Below are 18,368 nucleotides of genomic sequence, written 5' to 3'. Positions count from 1 at the left end.
AAGGTCCCTCCAGCATGGATTCGGACAGCGACGACGGATTTTCTCCACGGCTCGCGGCCGTTCAACTCGACCAGTCTCATCCACGCACGCTCGCCAAAACGACTACGCTGATCCACCTCAACGGCCACAAGACGGACTGCCTGCTGGACTCCGGGAGCACGGAAAGCTTCGTTCACCCTGACACGGTAAGACGCTGCGCGCTCCCTGTCCATCCCGTAACACGCAAAATCGGTTTAGCCTCAGGTTCGCACTCCGTCCACATCACCGGGTGCTGCATCGCGGACCTCACGGTCCAAGGGAAGGTTTTTAAAAATTATAAATTCCTTGTCCTCCCTGACCTTTGCGCACCGGCACTCCTAGGACTGGACTTCCAGTGCAACCTGCAGAGCTTGACTTTTCAATTCGGCGGCCCTATACCCCCCCTCACTGTCTGCAGCCTCGCGTCCCTCAAAGTAGACCCTCCCTCCCTGTTTGCTAACCTCACCCCCGATTGCAAACCCGTCGCCACACGGAGCAGACGGTACAGCGCCCAGGACCGATCCTTCATCAGGTCCGAGGTCCAGAGGTTGCTGACGGAAGGGGTCATCGAGGCCAGCAACAGTCCCTGGCGAGCCCAAGTGCTGGTGGTCCGGACGGGGGAGAAAAACCGGATGGTCATCGATTATAGCCAAACCATCAATCGGTTTACGCAACTGGACGCGTATCCTCTCCCCCGTATCTCTACCATGGTAAACGAGATCGCGAGATACAAGGTCTTCTCACTGTGGACCTTAAGTCCGCTTACCACCAGCTCCCCATCCGCGCGAGTGACCGACTGTACACCGCGTTCGAGGCTGACGGGCGCCTCTACCACTTCCTTAGGGTTCCGTTTGGCGTCACGAATGGGGTCTCGGTCTTCCAAAGGGAGATGGACCGAATGGTCGACAAGTACGGATTACAGGCTACCTTCCCGTACCTTGATAATGTCACCATCTGCGGCCACGACCAGCAGGACCATGACGCCAACCTCCAGAAATTCCTCCAAACCGCAAAACTCCTTAACCTCACGTACAATAAGGATAAATGCGTGTTTAGCACCGACCGCCTAGCCATCCTCGGCTACGTAGTGCGTAACGGAGTGATAGGCCCCGACCCCGAACGCATGCGCCCCCTGATGGAACTCCCTCTCCCAAATACCCCCAAATCCCTCAAACGCTGCCTAGGGTTCTTCGCATACTACGCCCAATGGGTTCCCAACTACGCGGACAAGGCCCGTCCCCTCATGCAAACCACGACCTTCCCGCCGTCGACAGAGGCCTGCCAGGCCTTTAGCCGCATCAAAGCGGACATCGCAAAGGCCACGATGCGTGCCATCGACGAGGCCCTCCCCTTCCAGGTCGAGAGCGATGCTTCAGAAGTAGCTCTGGCGGCCACCCTGAACCAAGCGGGCAGACCCGTGGCCTTCTTCTCCAGAACTCTCCAGGCTTCCGAACTCCGCCACCCATCTGTGGAAAAGGAAGCCCAGGCCATAGTCGAAGCCGTGCGACATTGGAGGCACTATTTGGCCGGCAGGAGGTTTACCCTCCTCACAGACCAACGGTCAGTAGCCTTCATGTTTGATAATGCACAAAGGGGCAAGATCAAAAATGACAAGATTTTACGGTGGCGGATCGAGTTGTCCACGTACAACTATGATATCTTGTATCGTCCTGGGAAGCTCAATGAGCCTCCTGATGCCCTGTCCCGCGGTACCTGCGCCAGCACGCAGATAGACCGCCTCCGCTCCCTCCACGCAGACCTCTGCCATCCAGGGGTGACCCGCCTACACCACTTCATTAAGGCCCGCAACCTGCCCTACTCTATCGAGGAAGTCAGGACAGTAACCCGTGACTGCCACATCTGCGCCGAGTGCAAACCGCACTTCTACCGCCCCGAGCGCGCACACCTGATCAAAGCATCCCGCCCCTTTGAACGTCTCAGCATTGACTTCAAGGGGCCCCTTCCCTCTAACAACCGCAACATTTACTTCCTGGCGGTTATCGACGAACACTCCCGCTTCCCCTTCGCCATTCCCTGTCCCGACATGACCACATCGACCGTCATTAAGGCCCTACTCTCCATCTTCTCACTGTTCGGCTACCCCGCGTACATTCACAGCGATCGGGGGGTCCTCATTTATGAGCGACGAGCTGCGTCAATTCCTGCTTGACAGGGGCATCGCCTCTAGCAGGACGACCAGCTATAACCCCCGGGGTAACGGACAGGTCGAGCGGGAGAATGGTACCATCTGGAAGACCATACTACTAGCCCTCCGGTCTAGAAATCTCCCTATTTCCCGATGGCAAGAGGTGCTCCCCGATGCACTGCACTCTATCCGCTCACTCCTCTGTACTGCAACTAATCAGACACCTCATGAGCGTCTTCTTGTTTTCCCCAGGAAGTCGTCCTCTGGATCCCCTCTCCCGACGTGGCTGGTCACCCCCGGACCCATCTTGCTCCGGAAGCATGTGCGGGTGCACAAGTCCGATCCGTTGGTGGAGCATGTCCAGTTACTCCACGCTAACCCGCAGTATGCGTATGTGGAGTACCCCGACGGTCGGCAGGACACGGTCTCCCTCCGGGACCTGGCACCCGCCGGCGTGCAGCCCCCCCCCACCACAGCCCCCCCCCTCCCCTTTTTCACCCCAGCACCCCACTCAGCTTCCCCATCCCTCATCCATGGCGTCTCCACGGCCAGCTCAGGTGACGGAGACTACTCGAGGTCTATCGCTCCCGGACTCCAGGACATCAGCAGGACCATCAGCCGATCCGACGACTCCTCCTCCACTACGGCGCTCGGCCAGGACGTCAAGGACCACCAAACGACTGATCGAATCCATCTAGAGTTCTACGGTCCCATGGACTTCCTTTTGTAAATATTGTTATGTCTGGGCCAGTGGCAAGCCCCCAAATTCGACAAGGGTACGGAGAGAAAATTATTCTCCCGACGGCTACTCATATCATCAGTTCTCCCCCCCCCCCACCCCGGGTCTCGTTCACACCCCCCCCCCCGCCTTCCTTCTCCGTAAGGGGTGAATGTGATGATATGATCTGCATACTCGTCTGCCATTGGGCCAGAACGTCGGCTTACCATTGGCCCTGGTCGGTCATGTGCCTCTCGACCGATTGGCCGAGAGGCTGAGTTAACCACGCCTCTATCAACGAGGTATAAATGCTCAGAAGCCTGACGATCGGCCTTTTCCACTGTAGACGATCGCCAGGCTGTGTTCTAGTTAATTAAAGCCTGACATTGGTAAATCACTCGCCTCGCGTGCAATTGATGGTGCATCATGAGGTTTTAAACTCTCCTCCCCACCACAGCACTTTGCGACAGACTTTGAGGTGGAAAAGAGTGCGCTGTGTTTAAAAAAACCCAAAATGGAGCATCTGCTTCCATCTGAAAACCTGCACGTTGAGATAGTTTTGGAGAATTATTGGGCATTTACCTGGACATTATATTTTTACAATTCTGAGATATGGAAGGCCAATTTTCCCTCAAAATGAACTGACGGCCATTTACATACATGTTCAGGCAAATGTACCTATGTTAACAGTGTTGCTTTTTACTATAAAGCAAAACACACAAAATCCAGTTCTTCTCAGCTTCTATTTGTAATTATGTAACTGTGACAACTAGCCTCCCTGTTCAGTGCATTTAGCAAACAAAACAAATCACTCTAAACCACAATATTCCTGCAGAAACTCATCAAGGGAAATTGTTTCAGCGAATCTTCACAAGGCTATGGGCTGTCTGCAGGGTTCTGAAAAGTGAACTTTTGACGACCCATGCCCTGACTCCGACAAGGAAGTTTCCAATATCAAATGATGTGTACAATGGGCCAGCCAGGTTGGGGTGATTGAGAAAGAAGTATATTAGAAACATTTCTTTCTGGGATTGCAAATGGGTCATTCATTGAATCATATCTAGAACTCCCCCTCATGGCTTGGTGACTAAGTGCACTCCCCGAGTGTCTGAGCCAAGTTAACAAGAAATGTTTCAGACTGGACAGAACCCAGCAGAGGCAGCAGCAGATAATTGATCTCAGCGTGGTTGGCCGAGGGAAGGGGGACAATAATCCAGGAGCTCTGCTCCCGAGAGCTGCCTGGCAACCCTCTGGGAGAAAGTGCGCATATAAAGATGTTGGGTCAGGGCTGGGTTGTTGTAACTCCCACATTTGGACAATTTGTCAAAACCTACTCTCTAGGCTCTACGTGATGCATGGCAGTGGCTGCGATGCCAGAAGGCAACTGGCAGCCCTGCCACTTTAACCTTGCTACCGGCAGAGGGGGAGAGAGTTGGATGGCACGAGCAGAATCCACAAATACAATGCAAATCGCCATATATTTGATCATTTCTTGATTGACAATGGAAATACAAAACAAATGTTACCTTTAATCCCAAGTTCTAGGTAAACGATATGAAGGCAGACCACACAGTACAATTGGTAGTGATTGCGGAGCTCACTGGAGCTAAAAATGTATGGCCCTTTAGTTAAAATAGGTTTGGGTTGGGGATGAGAAGCCCTTTCGCAAGGACAGTGAGAAACTATGACGGAAATTGAGAAGTTGCTACCCCAAGCATCTTTCCCACTGTGCCCCTTTTTGTTTTGGCAGGCCCTGATCTCAGGAAACCAGAAGCTTAACGGTATTCAGCTTCGTATCATAAATTCCTCGCTGCATCTCGCCAGGAACGGTGGCGTTGAACTTGAAGGAGAAGCTAAAATCCGCTTCAATGACATCCAGCTACAGCAAGAAAACCTGACTGAGAAATTCAGGTGTGGAGGAGAAGCAACGAACCATAGAACAAAGGGCCTGTGTACTTTAGGTTAGAAAGAGAAAATGCTGGAAAATCTCAGCAGGCCTGGCAGCATCTAGGGCGAGAAAAGAGCTAATCATAGAATTTTTTTCATAGAATTTACAGTGCAGAAGGAGGCCATTCGGCCCATCGAGTCTGCACCGGCTCCTCGAAAGAGCACCCTACCCAAGATTAACACCTCAACCCTATCCCCATAACCCAGCAACCCCACCCAACACTAAGGGCAATTTTATCACGGCCAATCCACCTAACCTGCACATCTTTGGACTGTGGGAAGAAACTGGAGCACCCGGAGGAAACCCACACACACACTGGGAGGATATGCAGACTCCACACAGACAGTGACCCAAGCCGGAATCGAACCTGGGACCCTGGAACTGTGAAGCGATTGTGCTATCCACAATGCTACTGTGCTGCCCCAAATGTTTCGAGTCCGATGACTCTTTGTCAAAGCTAAAGACAAAGAAAGTGGGAAATATTTATATTGTGGAGTGAGAATGAAAGATGAGTCATAGGTACAGAAACCCAGGGAAACCGGGCACTAATGGCCACAGAAATCAAGGGGAAAGAATGCTAATGGCAGTTCCCAGAGAGAACAAAAGGTGTGAGAGGCCAAACAGCAGAGAAACTAACATCAGAGGGTGAACTGTAGATGTGGGGGGAGGGGAAGGGGGAAGCAAAGAGGGGAAAGGGTAAGGAAAGGTGGATAAGATTGCGGGGGCGGTGGGGTTAAATATATAATCAGAAAGACAAGAAATGGTAAAAGGCAGTTAAAATGAAATGGGATGAAAACAAAGGGGTCGAGGTGGGGTGGAGCTAATCATCTGAAGTTGTGCCTAACTGGAAGATAGAACATAGAACATAGAACAGTACAGCACAGAACAGGCCCTTCGGCCCTCAATGTTGTGCCGAGCCATGATCACCCTACTCAAACCCACGTATCCACCCTATACCCGTAACCCAACAACCCCCCCTTAACCTTACTTTTATTAGGATACTACGGGCAATTTAGCATGGCCAATCCACCTAACCCGCACATCTTTGGACTGTGGGAGGAAACCGGAGCACCCGGAGGAAACCCACGCACACAGGGGGAGGACGTGCAGACTCCACACAGACAGTGACCCAGCCGGGAATCGAACCTGGGACCCTGGAGCTGTGAAGTATTTATGCTAACCACCATGCTACCCTGCTGCGATGTTGATGTTGTTCCTCCAGTTTGCGTTGAGCTTCACTGGAACATTGCCGCAGGCCAAGGGCAGACGTGGAGCAGGGTCTTTTCTTAAGATGGCAAGCAACGGGAAGGTCAGGGTCCTGAATGTGCACAGACCGAAGATGCTCAGCAAAGCGATCACCCAGTCTGCATTTGGTCTCTCCGATACAGAGGAGACCCCATTGGGAACAGCCAATGCAAGAGACCAAATTGGAAGAGATGCAAATGAAATGCTGCTTAACCTGGAATGAGTGTTTTGGACCTGGAATGTTAAGCATGGAAGAGGTAAAGGGGCAGGTGTTACACCTTCTGCGAGTGCATGGGAAGGTGCCATGGGTGATGGGAGAGGTATTGGGTATGGTGGAGGAGTGGACTAGATTGTCTCAGAGGGAACAGTCTCTGCGGAATGCTGACAGAAGGAGTGTGTCCAGTGTTTTATCCAGTGTATTTTAGGTTTCTGTCTAACCCACGCCGCTTGAATTGTTGACCTCCAACTACTAATTATTTTGCACATTTTTGTAGTTTCAGACATTGATTCGCTGTGTTTGGGAATAGAGGATTCAGGAGATTACTTTTTGATAAATGACTTTTAAATTATTATTTTCTCACCGTGAGGATTCTTCCTTCCACTGTCGATTTACTTTCTTTCATTTTTACTGAGGAGGATATCAAAGAGATAACCGATTCTGTGATGCTTTCTAATGCTGATAGCAGGATGCAGTTGCCAGGGCAACGTGGTAATCATAGTAGGAGGATTTTCTATGTTCACTATTTCTAACACATCGCGTTCTGTAAAAATAGGTTTTATGGCTTTTCTGGAAATAGTAGTTGAGAAATTATCATGCCATGCACAAACCAGAGGAGATTTGTACCTATTGTGCCATTCACTTCCTTCCTCCCTCCTTGCTTGTGGTGGCTTCATTCAGCACTTAGTGGTTCAAATGAGAGGTGGCAACCGCTGTTTGCATGTCAGCCAGCAGGCCCCCCCCCCCCCCCCCCCCCCCCCCCCCGGCCCGGCGCTCCCTCCCTTCCCCCCCCCCCAACCCACAGGCCTCAACACTATGAAAGTGGAGTTAAGGCAACAATCAGATCAACCCTGATCTTATTGAATGGTGGAGCTGGCATGAGGGGCTGAATGGCCTCCTCCTGCTTCTGATGCTCACGTTTTCTGGAAGTAGCACAAGTTGAATTTTTGTAGGCTTTTTGACAAGTGGCCCGCTTGGTTTTATGATGTAGAGATGCTGGTGTTGGACTGGGGTGGGCACAGTAAGAAGTCTTACAACACCAGGTTAAAGTCCAACAGGTTTGTTTCAAATCACTAGCTTTCGGAGCACTGCTCCTTCATCAAGTGAATGAAGAGGTAGGTTCCAGAAACATATATATAGACAAAGTCAAAGATGCAAGACAATACTTGGAATGCGAGCAATTACAGGTAATAAGTCTTTACAGAGCCAAAGAGAAGGGTAATCCCAGGTTAAAGAGGTGTGAATTGTCTCAAGCAGGACAGTTGGTAGGATTTCGCAAGCCCAGGCCAGATGGTGGGGGAGGATGTAATGCGACATGAATCCAAGGTCCCGGTTGGTTTTATGAAAGAGAAATCGTGTTTGATAAATTTGAGGATGTATCATGCAGCAAATCTATATTAATTGCTTAGTTGAAGGGACTGACTTGTATTTTAGTCAAATTTGCTGATGATGCTAAGATAGGTCAGTCCCTTCATCTAAGTAATTAATATAGTCAAATTTGCTGACGATGCTAAGATAGGTGGGGAGGATGTAAGTAGGGAGGAGGATACAATGAGCCTGCAAATTGGCATATATTGGTAAATAAGCGGGCAACAAAATGGCAGATGGAGTATAATGTGGGAAAATGTGAGATTTCCCATTTTGGCAGGGAGAATACAAGAGCAGCATATAGGATGTCACGGTGGTGCAGTGGTTGGCAGTGCTGCCTGACGGTACTGAGGACCTGGGTTCAATTCTGGCCCCGGGTCACTGCCTGTGTGGAGTTTGCACATTCCCCCCGTATCTGCATGGGTCTCAGCCCCACAACCCATAGATGTGCAGGATAGATGAATTGGCCATGCTAAATTGTCCCTTAATTGGAAAAAAAGAATTGAGTACTATAAATTTATTTTAAAAAAGAAATGGAGCATATTATTTAAATAGAGCAAAACTAAAGAATGCTACTTTATAGAGGGATCTCGGTGTCCTGGTACAAGAATCACAAAAAGTTAGCATGCAGGTACAGCAAGAAATACAAAATCAGGGATATAAAGCTAATCTCAGTAATTGTGCCATGAAACTAGCATTGATTGTTATAAAAATTAATTTCTTTCACTGATGTCCTTTCGGAAGGAAATGGGCTATTCTTACCTGTAGATTTGTACAGTGTTTCTTTCAATTTGATACTATCCTTAACTTCTCTATTTAGCCAAGGATGATGTATCCTTCTGAAAGAGCCTTTCTTCTTAAAAGTCTGCTACTGCTCTTACTTTTGACCTAGTTGCCAAATTCACATGAGACAACTCTGCCTTTATTCCCTTATAATTACCTTTAGTTAGGTCAAATAGTAGAAAAGAAGGAAAAAGCAACAGTCAATTGTGGGCCAATGTTATGTACCTGTGCCAGCTGCGGAATACACTGCCACCCCTGAATTAACCACTCCCGCTACGTGGATAATGCTCGGTAGAAGTGACAGACCCCCTGGGCATAATCTATTGTCTCCCAAGACAGACGGAAAAAAAAACTTTAAAACACTAATCTTGGGTGAAATTCTCCCCTACCCGGCGGGGCGGGGGGTCCCGGCGTAGCGGAGTGGCACCAACCACTCCGGCGTCGGGCCTCCCCAAAGGTGCGGAATTCTCCGCACCTTTAGGGGCCAAGCCCTCACATTGAGGGGCTAGGCTCGCGCCGGTGCGGTTGGCACCACACCAACTGGGACCAAAACCGGCAACAACGGCCTTTGACGCCCGCCACCTGGCCGAAAGGCCTTCGCCGGTTCGCGCATGCGCCGGTGCGCCAGCTACCGCTGACATCACTACCGGCACATGCGCGCTGGGGGATTCTCTTCTGCCTCCGCCATGGTGGAGGCCGTGGCGGCGGCGGAAGAAAAAGAGTGCCCCCACGGCAATGGCCTGCCCGCCGATCGGTGGGCCCTGATCGCGGGCCTGGCCACCGTGGGGGCACCCCCCCAGGGTCCGATCACCCCGCACCCCCCCAGGACCCCGGGGGCCTGCTCGCGCCACCGATCCCACCGGCACAGAGGCGATTCAAACCACGGCGGCGGGATTGGCCTCTCAGCGGCGGAATTTCGGCCCATCTGGGCCGGAGAATAACGGCAGCACAGAAACCCGTAGCCTCCCGCCGGCCCCCGCCATTCTCCGAGGCGGGTGGCGGGATTGGCGGCACGCTGACTTTTTGCGGGTGGGAGAATTCTGGACATGGCGGGGGCGGGATTTTCGGCAGTCCTAGGCGATTCTCCGACCCTGCTGGGGGTCGGAGAATTTCGCCCCCTAGATCCACATATCTCACTGAAAGTGAAATTCTATCATGATTAATCACAGATAACTATTGATTAATCCTGCCTCATTGCACTTTACCAGGTCTAGAATAGCATACTCTTTGGTTCATGCGAGAACATACCGCTCCAAGAAATTGTCCCGAAAAACTCATTTTCCAGACTCTCTTTACCAATCTGATTTGCACAATCTATGTTAGATTAAACACAGAAAGTACCTTTCTCACACATCCCATCTGTTCCTTCCTGTATACTCTTCCTACTGTGTAACTACTGTTAGGGTCTATAGTCTACTCCTATGAGTGATGTCTTATATTTCCTTAGTTTGCATCTCTACCTAAACTGATTCCACATTTTGCAGTCTTGACTAAGGTCACTACTGTATTAACAATATCCTTCATTAACAGAGCTACTGCACCACACTTTCCTACCTTCCTATCTGTTTGAAATGTCAAATATCCTTCATTATTCAGGTTCTAACCCTGCGCACCTTGCAACTATGTTCCTGTCACAGCTATCAAGTCATACATATTTATTCTTATATATGCTAACAATTCATCCATTCTGTTACAAATGCTCTGCACATTCAGGTATAGAGGTTTTAATATTGTTTTTTTGATCGTTGTTGCAATCATTGCCCTACCTGCTAGTGCCTTGTTAAGTATCTATGCTCTGTCCCTTCGTGCCACGCCCTGCTTATCATTACCCAAATTGTTACCCTACAACTCAGAACACTCACACACACACACACACACACGTTATGAGGGACAGAGAGGAATATCACTTTTAGGCCTCAGTCAGATCAGTCATGATCAGGTTCGATGAGCCAAATGGTCTACTCTTATTTATTATGATCTTATGATTGTAAATCAAAGTCTTCTGGTGGTAGCACATCTAAGGTTAGTCACAGACTTACAGTGTAAAGAGCAGAGGATAGGGACTGTTGGTACTTGATGGTTCTGTGTGAGTTACGCCTCTGATGTGCTGCCTGACTCTGTGGAAGGTCGCTGAAGTGCTCCCACATCTCTCTTGACAGTCAGTGAAATTACATTGATGTCTCCAATAAGACATTAGGCTAAATCACAACAAGAAAGATGGCCAACCAGCAAAGTTCTTTTTAATTTACAACTGTTAACTTAGGTACAGAACTGTGGCATGGCTTAAGTTGGAAACAGGTTATGTAGTCGTTTTAGAGTGAACATATTTGGATGGCATTTCTGGTAGATGACATTTATACTCTGTCATATTGTTGCATGCATCTACAGCTTTGCCAACCTATAACCACAGAGGTTTTGCGATTATGCATGCTGGCAGATGGTACCAATCCAACAATTAAATGACAGCGTGCTATTAGAGTGAAATGCATTAATGCAATTGTATCATATTTCTCTGCTAACAGAATTGTTATGGGCCAGGGTTTAGAAAACCCCAAAGTGTATCATGGAGTTCACCTGACCCACAACTTTTAATAGATTGTGTCATGGGGAGCACACGGCCCACTCTACAGGTGTGATACAGCAGAAATGGAGAAGTATTTTTTAAAGCAAAACAATGTTTATTCTATGAACTCAAGTTAACCTTTTTAAAACATACAGTGAACATCTTAGCAACCATCAGTTCAAATACAACCCCAAAGACTACAACACTAAGTAATCCGTGATAACTTCCCAAACAACATCCAAAAGGCAAAAGAAACACCTTTTAGCAGAAGCACATCAGGTTTACATTCACTACTGAGAACATTTATAATTCTGAGTTCACCAAATGATCAAGAGATAGTCTTTTCATGGCAGAGAGATCAACAGTACACCTGCTTTGGCTGGCTTCAGCTCCAGCACTGAAAACGAAACCAAAAAAACACAGACACACCCAAGCTTTTCTTAAAATGAAACTAAAAAGCAGGGCCAGAGCTCAGCTCCATCCACACTCTGACATCACTGCTAAACGCCCATTTCTTAAAGGTACTCTCACATGATACTTCCCCCCCAAGGAAAAAAAATAAACCATCAACTTCAAGATGGTTTCATTTTTCACCTTTTCACTATCCTTTAAGAAATGCATACAGTAAATATACTTTTTTGATTAAAAAAAACAACACACGCAAACAGGTATAATAATAGTCCATTTTATTTCCTTCGTCTTCCACCAACTGAAATCTCTGACAGTCTCTTTGAACAAGAAGGTCCTTGCACGATCCGTCCATTTTACTACGGCTCGGCATTTCTCTTTAAAGTCAGATACAGAGTCCCTTGTAATTCTCCAACACAGGAGCATTGGTTATCACAGCTTTCAGGCAACTTTAAATGCTTAGCCACTGCCATAATTACCTCATCTTTTTGCATTTTGTCAGGTAATGTTAACTGCAATGTTTTGCCAAATCTAACAGTCTGCTTTTAGTCTCTATCGGTAAGGTACTTTGTGTGACCATCTCCACCCTCAAAAACCTCAGAGCCTCTGAAAGAGCCATTGTCCACAATGCACTCCCGACTTAAACTAGAATACCACACCTCAAAAGCAACCACAATATGTTCACCCCTCACTGTCTTTAAGTTCACTAAGCCAATCCAATAGATAGACTTTTATCCCCCTTGAGCTCCCAATTTGTTATGGGCCAAGGTTTAGAGAACCGCAAAGTGTATCATGGAGTTCACCTGACCCACAAGTTTTAATAGATTGTGGTATGGGGAGCACACGGCCCACTCTACAGGTGTGGTACAGCAGAAATGGAAAAGTCTTTTTTTAAAGCAAAACAATGTTTATTCTATGAACTCAAGTTAACCTTTTTAAAACATACAGTGAACATCTTACCAATCATCAATTCAAATACAACTCCCAAAGAATACAACACTAAGTATTCCTTAACAACTTCCCAAACAACACCCAGAAGACAAAAGAAACACCTTTAGGCAGAAGCACATCAGGTTTACATTCACTACTGAGAACATTTATAATTCTGAATTCACCAAATGATCAAGAGATAGTCTTTTCTTGGCAGAGAGAACAGCAGTACACCTGCTTTGTCTGGCTTCAGCTCCAACACTGAAAACAAAACCAAAAAAACACAGACACACCCAAGCTTTTCTCAAAGTGAAACTAAAAAGCAGAGCCAGAGCTCAGCTTTACCCACACTCTGACATCACTGATAAACACTCATTTCTTAAAGGTACTCTCACATGACAGAATACAAATGCTGCCCTGTTTACAACAAATGACTGTACATTCTTAGTAAAATAGCGAGCACAGGAATTTTGTATGCTTGTTATTATCGCAGATCACAATTTAACTCTAACAGTAAAACAGCATGATCCTGAGCTTCCTGTCACTTGTCATTTTAGTTCTCCACCTTGCTCATACTCTGACCTTCCTGTCCTTGATCTGCTGCAGTATTCCAATAAAGCTCGATGCAATCTCAAGGAACAGCATTTCATCTTCATAGACCTAACAGCCTTCTGGATGCAACATGGGTGGCGCGATAGCACAGTGGTTAGCACTGTCGCTTAACGGTGCTAGGATCCCAGGTTCGATTCCTGGTTTGGGTCACTGTCTGTGAGGAGTGTGCACATTCTTCCTGTGTCTGCGTGGGTTTCCTCCAGGTGCTCTGGTTTCCTCCCGCAAGTCCCGAAAGACGTGCTGTTAGGTAATTTGGACATTCTGAATTCTCCCTCTAAGTACCCGAACAGGCGCTGGAGTGTGGCGACTAGGGGCTCTTCACAGTAACTTCATTGCAGTATTAATGTAAGCCTACTTATGACAATAAAGATTGTCACTGGATCAGCAATCCACAGACCCAGGTCAATGCTCTGGGGCCCAGGTTCGAATCCCACCATGGCAGATGGTGAAATTTAAATTCAATAAAAATCTGCAATTAAAAGTTTTTAAGACCATGAAATGATTGTCGTAAAAACCCACCTAGTTTACTAACATTCTTTAGGGAAGGAAATATGCTGCCCTTACCTAGTCTTGCCTACATACAACTCCAGACACCCACAGCAGTGTGGTTAATGCTTAAAATACCATTCAGTTCAAGGGCAACTAGGGAAAGGTAATAAATGCTGGTCCAGCCAGCGACGCCCACAACTCCTGAAGGAGTAAAACAAATGCTACGATCATAACCTCCATCTTGTTGTATGTGAATTTTCTCTTGTTTTCTTGCTGGCTTGCTTGTTGCATTCAGATGGCTGTAGTCTAGCCATTCAGACCAATTTGGACTCATCCTTTGTTTATTATACCCATTACCACTCTCTTTGCCCACTGCATTCCTGTAATATTTTATTTTGTCCTCCACCCTAAACCTTCCTCCTTGTCCCCACCCCTTCTACTGGTTTAGAAGCTCTTACATTTCTATCTTGCCTCTGTTGTAGAACATAGAACATAGAACAGTTCAGCACAGAACAGGCCCTTCGGCCCTCAATGTTGTGCCGAGCCATGATCACCCTACTCAAACCCACGTATCCACCCTATACCCGTAACCCAACAACCCCCCCCCTTAACCTTACTTTTATTAGCACACTACGGGCAATTTAGCATGGCCAATCCACCTAACCCGCACATCTTTGGACTGTGGGGGGAAACCGGAGCACCCGGAGGAAACCCACGCACACAGGGGGAGGACGTGCAGACTCCACACAGACAGTGACCCAGCCGGGAATCGAACCTGGGACCCTGGAGCTGTGAAGCATTTATGCTAACCACCATGCTACCCTGCTTCCCTGTTGTGATAGAAGGTTGTGGAACTGAAACGTTTGGTGGGATTCTCCGGGCCCCTGGCTACGTGTTTCTCAGTGGCGCGCCGTTCGCTGGTGGCGGGATTCTCTATCCCCGCCGCTTGTCAATGGAATTTCCCATTGAAGGTACCCGACGCCGCTGGGAAACCCATGGATGGGTGTGCGCTACGGCAGGAACAAGGAATCCAAATGGCCAGTGAATTCCAGCCGTTAACTCTTTTTCTTTCTCTCCACAGATAGGTCTCACCTGCTATGTATTTCCAGCATTTTCTTGATTTTATATTCAATGTAATAGTATCTGTGTTATGGGAGAAGAGATGTTGGCACATCCAACTGTAGGTCAGACAAAGAGCAACTTTAAACAAAATATGCTTCAAATCTAGTTCTAAGGTCTATCCATCTGCTATCATGATTAACCTGCAATGCACCACCATAGTTGTGCGTTCATCAATACAGTCACTATATATATATATAGTCACATAATCAGATGCCTTTATTCACTACTTCTGTCAAAATATAAGTACATTCTGAAACAGAAGACATCTTCAGAAATATAGTCCTGATGTCACTGACAGTGATGAGAGGAACTCTTATCTCTTTGTGGTTTCTATGGCAACCCAACCTAATATTGAATCCGGAAGAACGACTCAATAAAGTCTCTCAAAAGAGTCTATTAGCTCAAGTTGTGCCTTGTGGGTCTGGTTAGAAAATGAGCAGGGCAGTAGGAGACAAGGAGTAGGGATAATCAGCACGTATTCTTAAGAAAGTGTTGGGAAACCTGCCGCCCCACGGCCGCATGGCGGCCAGCAGGTTCTGAGTGCGGCCCATGAAACATTTTGTTGACCGCTGTCCACACGCAGAGTTGCCACATTCTGCTGGTTTCTGTCTGCGTAGTTTTTTCCGACGCATATGACTAAAGCGAAGCAAGAGCACGTGAATGAGGTGTGTGCTGATTGCTCACATTGACTGTCAGAGCCGTGTGCACCCTCTGCGTCCAATCAAAACGGAAATATTTGTTTTGATTTTACAATTTAGAGTTGATGACAGTTCTATTAGTATATAGATGAATGATTAGCCATTTTACATAACTAATTATGAAATATTTAGCACGCATGAAATGTATTCAATCATATTCATGGGGTCATGGATAGTGAACAAGCCCAATTTCAATCTTGCGGCTCACTGAGATGGAAGGCTTACTCACTCGCCCAGTTTGTCCATCACTGTTCCAGTGGGCAGAGTGTGGCCAATGGTGTCCTACAAGGATATGTGCCGGGGCCTAACCTGTTCACCGTATTTACTAATCGCTTAAACGATGGGATAGAACTAGTGGGGTGCCACAGGGTTCGGTCCTCAGGCACCAACTATTCACAATCTATATTAATGACTTGGATGCAGGATAGAAGCTACTATAGCCAATTTGCAGATGACACTAAAATAGGTGGGATAGTAGGTCGGAATGAGGAAAATAAGACATTTAAAAATGGTTGTCAATTGGGTAGGTGAGTGGACCAAAATTTGGCAGATGGAGTTTAACTTGGATCAGTGCGAGGGTATCCATTTTGGTCAGAAAAATGGAAAAGCAACTTATTAACTAAATGGAGAGAATCCTCAGAGTGTTTTGGTGCAGAGGGTTATGGGTTTTCTCGTGCATGAATTGCAGAAAACTAGTATGCAGGTAATCAAGAAGGCAAATGCAATGTCAGCCTTTATAGCTAAAGGAATAGAGTATGAAAGTAGGGAAGTGTACAAGGCATTGGTGAGACCGCACCTAGAGCACTGTGTCCAGTTTAGGTTTCCTTATTTGATGAGGGATGTAGTTGCATCAGAGGCATTTCAGAGGGGGTTCACTAGATTGATTCCAGAGTTGAGGGCTTTGTCTTATGAAGAGAGATTGAGCAATTAGGTCTATATTCTTTCAAGTTTAGAAGAATGAGAGGAGATCTAATTGAGGTATATAAGATGATTAAAGGTATTGACAAAGTAAATGTTGAGTGGCTGCTTCCTTTTGTGGGGCAATCTAGAATAAGAGGTCATAGTTTTAGATTAAGGGGTAGCAAATTTAAATCAGAGCTGAGGAGAAATTATTTCTCTCAAAGGGTCCTGTTTCTATTAAATTCATTACCCCAGAGTGAGCTGGATGTTGAGACGTTGAGTAAATTTAAGGAGGAGATGGACATATTTTTAATTAGTAATGGGTTGAAAGATGATGGAGAATGGGCGGGAAAGTGGAGCTGAGGCCAAGAGATTGACCATAATCGTATTGAACGGCAGAGTGAGCTTGAGTGGCGAATTGCCTGCTCCTGCTCTTAGTTCTTATGTTCTTATGAAAGCCACATATCCAATTTGCTTAAGACTCGTTGACACAAAGATAGGCAGTATTGCAAGCAGTGTAACTGGAAGCGTAAAATGACAAAGAATGCCATTAGATTAAGAGAATGGACAAAACTGCGGCAAATATAAGATCCTTCGGACCTAAAAAGGATAGAACAGAGTATTTTCTAAATGGTGAAAGACTTAAAACAATGAAGGCCCGAGGAGATTTGAGGGTCCAGATACAAAGATCATTAAAATATCACGACATGTACAGAAAACAATCAAAAGGTTTCATGTAATGCTGACTCAAGGGCCAAAATAGAAGTCATGCTTCAATATACAAAACTCAGATTAGTCCACACCTGAAGTGTTGTGAACAATTCTGGACACCAAAGCATATAGCTATAGAAGGATATATTGGCCTTGGAGAGAGTGCAGTGTAGATTTAAGAATATAAGAAATAGGAGCAGGAGTAAACCTTTTGGTCCTTTGAGCCTTGTCCATCATTCAATAAGGTTAAGAATGATTTGAACACATAAAAACATTACAGAAAATGTATGGTAAAACAGGATTTCCAGAATTATAAACTGGACTCCAAATAGTAATTGCAATGAGAAATTGCGCAAAGTAGTGTTCCAGTCCCTGGTTTGGATGAAACGTCACAGAACTAAAACACACCAACACTACCTGACCAGCTGAGACTTTTCTGTTTCATTTCAGGTTTCCTACATCTGCAGTATTTTGCTTTTGTACACCTTAGAATTTAAAAGGTTAAGGGATGATTTGATCAAAGTTTTTTATTAGATGAACACAGAGGGTAAAATGAGCAAGAACTGTTGGTTCTAGAACTAAGGGGCATGCGAGCCGAAACGTTCGAGCCATATTTTTCCGGATTGAGTAAATATCTCTACAGGCGAAGGGTGGTAGAAAATTGGAACTCTTTACGACAAAAAGTATTTGTCAATTCTAAATCTGAGATTGATGAGATTTTTTGTTAACCAAAGGTATTGAGTGATATGGGCAAAGACCATATATGGACTTCAGTCACAGATTAGCCACAAATTCATGTAACAAACTTCCGGTTGTGACCATGGAGTGAGTGGCCACATACAGGGCTGCTCTTGCTTAAAGTCACAGAAAAGGGCTCTTTTCACGCAGATCCGGGTGGAATTTTGATGAAAAGACGTAGGTGAATGTGAGAGGAGTAGTTTACCCCTGGAATGGTATGTCTTCTGATCGCCAGAACCCGGCAGAAAGCAGTGAGAGGTTTGGCTGGAAAGTTGAAACAGTCTAGTGCTTCCAGCAAGCAGGCGGGGGAGGGGCAAGCTGTAAGGCCCCAGATACAGGAACTGATGACTTTTATCAAGGAGGAATTCCATAAACAGAGGAACGAAATGCACGAGGATCATGCAAAGGCCATTGCAGAAGCTGTGGCACCCCTGAAGAGTACTTTAGAGCGGATGGAGAGGTGTTTGGAGGTGCAGGGGTCACAGATTTGGGAGATCGAAGGAGTGATCTCGGACCACAGCGATCGTGTGGTGGCTCTGGAGGCGGAGGTGGGGCTCCTAGGAGACCTTTGTAAAACGCTGAGGGCAAAGGTTGAGGAGCAGGAGAATACCTCGAGAAGACAGAACCTGCGAATAGTGGGCTTGCTTGAAGGAGTGGAAGGTGTGAGAGCCACGAGGTACTTCTCGAGGATGCTGGCGGGACTGGTGGCAGAAGGGGTGCTAGATAGGGCACCTGAAGTGGACCGAGCGCATAG

The 18,368-nt window shown here is 46.8% G+C and overlaps 1 protein-coding gene across 1 annotated transcript in view; it reads left to right on the top strand.

The window, feature by feature from the left end:
* The window catches only part of LOC119978265 (probable cytosolic oligopeptidase A), a 75,660-nt gene that overhangs the window by 33,131 nt on the left and 24,161 nt on the right, over positions 1-18,368 (top strand). The window contains exon 5 of the mRNA XM_038819753.1: positions 4,633-4,793. Within this exon, the coding sequence (XP_038675681.1) occupies positions 4,633-4,793 (161 nt within the window). The remainder of the gene's footprint in view (positions 1-4,632; positions 4,794-18,368) is intronic.

The sequence above is a fragment of the Scyliorhinus canicula genome, chromosome 15, assembly GCF_902713615.1.
Source record: "Scyliorhinus canicula chromosome 15, sScyCan1.1, whole genome shotgun sequence".
Lineage (NCBI taxonomy): Eukaryota > Metazoa > Chordata > Chondrichthyes > Carcharhiniformes > Scyliorhinidae > Scyliorhinus > Scyliorhinus canicula.
Note: the sequence above shows the minus strand (reverse complement) of the source record. Positions and strands in the feature narration are given on the sequence as shown.